The sequence below is a fragment of the Myotis brandtii genome, unplaced genomic scaffold (assembly GCF_000412655.1).
Source record: "Myotis brandtii unplaced genomic scaffold, ASM41265v1 scaffold897, whole genome shotgun sequence".
NCBI classification, from domain to species: domain Eukaryota; kingdom Metazoa; phylum Chordata; class Mammalia; order Chiroptera; family Vespertilionidae; genus Myotis; species Myotis brandtii.
This window is the reverse complement of record NW_005371679.1, coordinates 54,229-55,929: the sequence shown is the minus strand read 5'-3', so window position 1 is coordinate 55,929 and position 1,701 is coordinate 54,229. Positions and strand designations below refer to the sequence as shown.

The 1,701-nt window shown below is 56.7% G+C and overlaps 1 protein-coding gene across 1 annotated transcript in view; it reads left to right on the top strand.

The window, feature by feature from the left end:
* Positions 1–1,701, top strand: part of ZNF710 (zinc finger protein 710) — a 79,835-nt gene that overhangs the window by 71,794 nt on the left and 6,340 nt on the right. The window contains exon 5 of the mRNA XM_005885201.2: positions 9–674. Coding sequence (XP_005885263.1) covers positions 9–674 — 666 coding nt within the window. The remainder of the gene's footprint in view (positions 1–8; positions 675–1,701) is intronic.

Below are 1,701 nucleotides of genomic sequence, written 5' to 3'. Positions count from 1 at the left end.
CGGCCGAGCGGCACAAGAAGGCGCAGCTGGACCGGCTGGACATCAACGTGCAGATCGACGACTCGTACCTGGTGGAGGCGGGCGACCGGCAGAAGCGCTGGCAGTGCCGCATGTGCGAGAAGTCCTACACGTCCAAGTACAACCTGGTGACGCACATCCTGGGCCACAACGGCATCAAGCCGCACTCCTGCCCGCACTGCAGCAAGCTCTTCAAGCAGCCCAGCCACCTGCAGACGCACCTGCTCACGCACCAGGGCACGCGGCCCCACAAGTGCCAGGTGTGCCACAAGGCCTTCACGCAGACCAGCCACCTCAAGCGCCACATGCTGCTGCACTCCGAGGTCAAGCCCTACAGCTGCCACTTCTGCGGCCGCGGCTTCGCCTACCCCAGCGAGCTCAAGGCCCACGAGGTCAAGCACGAGAGCGGCCGCTGCCACGTGTGCGTCGAGTGCGGCCTGGACTTCTCCACGCTGACGCAGCTCAAGCGCCACCTGGCCTCCCACCAGGGCCCCACCCTCTACCAGTGCCTCGAGTGCGACAAGTCCTTCCACTACCGCAGCCAGCTGCAGAACCACATGCTCAAGCACCAGAACGTGCGGCCCTTCGTGTGCACCGAGTGTGGCATGGAGTTCAGCCAGGTCCACCACCTCAAGCAGCACTCGCTCACCCACAAGGTACGCCGCGCCCCCCGCGTCTCCCTCCGCCCCCTCCTGTCCCTCACCCAGGGCTTCCCTGAGGCCGTAATAGAGTTGGTTCACAGATGAACAGTTATTTATTTTTCATATATATTTCTATTGATTTCAGAGAGGAACGGAGAGGGAGGGAGAGAGAGAAACATCAATGATGAGAGAGAATCATGGATTGGCTGCCTCCTGCACGCCCCCCACTGGGGATCGAGCCCACAACCTGGGCATGTGCCCTTGACCGGAATCGAACCCGGGACCCTTCAGTCCACAGGCCTTCGCTCTGTCCACTGACCCACACACCAGCTGGAACCTTAGTTTTATAGTTACATATTCACGAAAATACTAGTATACATAATTTAAATTAGTTGCCTTTAAAAAAAAAAATCCTCACCCAAGAATATAGTTTGGGGTTGTTTTTCATTGATTCTAGAGAGAGAGGAAGGGAGAGAGAAACATCTGTTGGTTGCCTCCCGCATGTGCCCCGAAGGCGGGATTGAACCCGCAGCCTGCCTCTGAGCCCTGACCAGGAATCCAACACGAGACCCTTCGGTGCATGGGATGGCACTCTAACCATTGAACCACATCAGCCAGGGCAGAATTTAATTGTCTTCTAAATAGTAAAACCTGACGTATGTTTGAGAAAATTTTATTTATTTATTTTTATTGATTTCATAGAGAGAGAGGAAGGGAGAGGGAGAGATAGAAACATCAATGATGAGAATCATGGATCGGCTGCCTCCTGCACGCCCCCCACTGGGGATCGAGCCCACACCCTGGGCAGGTGCCCTTGACGGGGAATCGAACCTGGGACCCTTCAGTCCGCAGGCCGATGCTCCATCCACTGAGCCACACCATCTAGGGCCGGCCTGTGGTTTCCACCCCAAATCAGCCAACTGCATACATTGAAGCTGCCGTGCACAGAGCTTCCTCTCCTCATAATGGTGGCCTTGGAGTTCTCACAGTGGACATGGCAGTGAGGGGGGAGCAACAGCCTGCCAAGCCAGGAGCCCAGCTC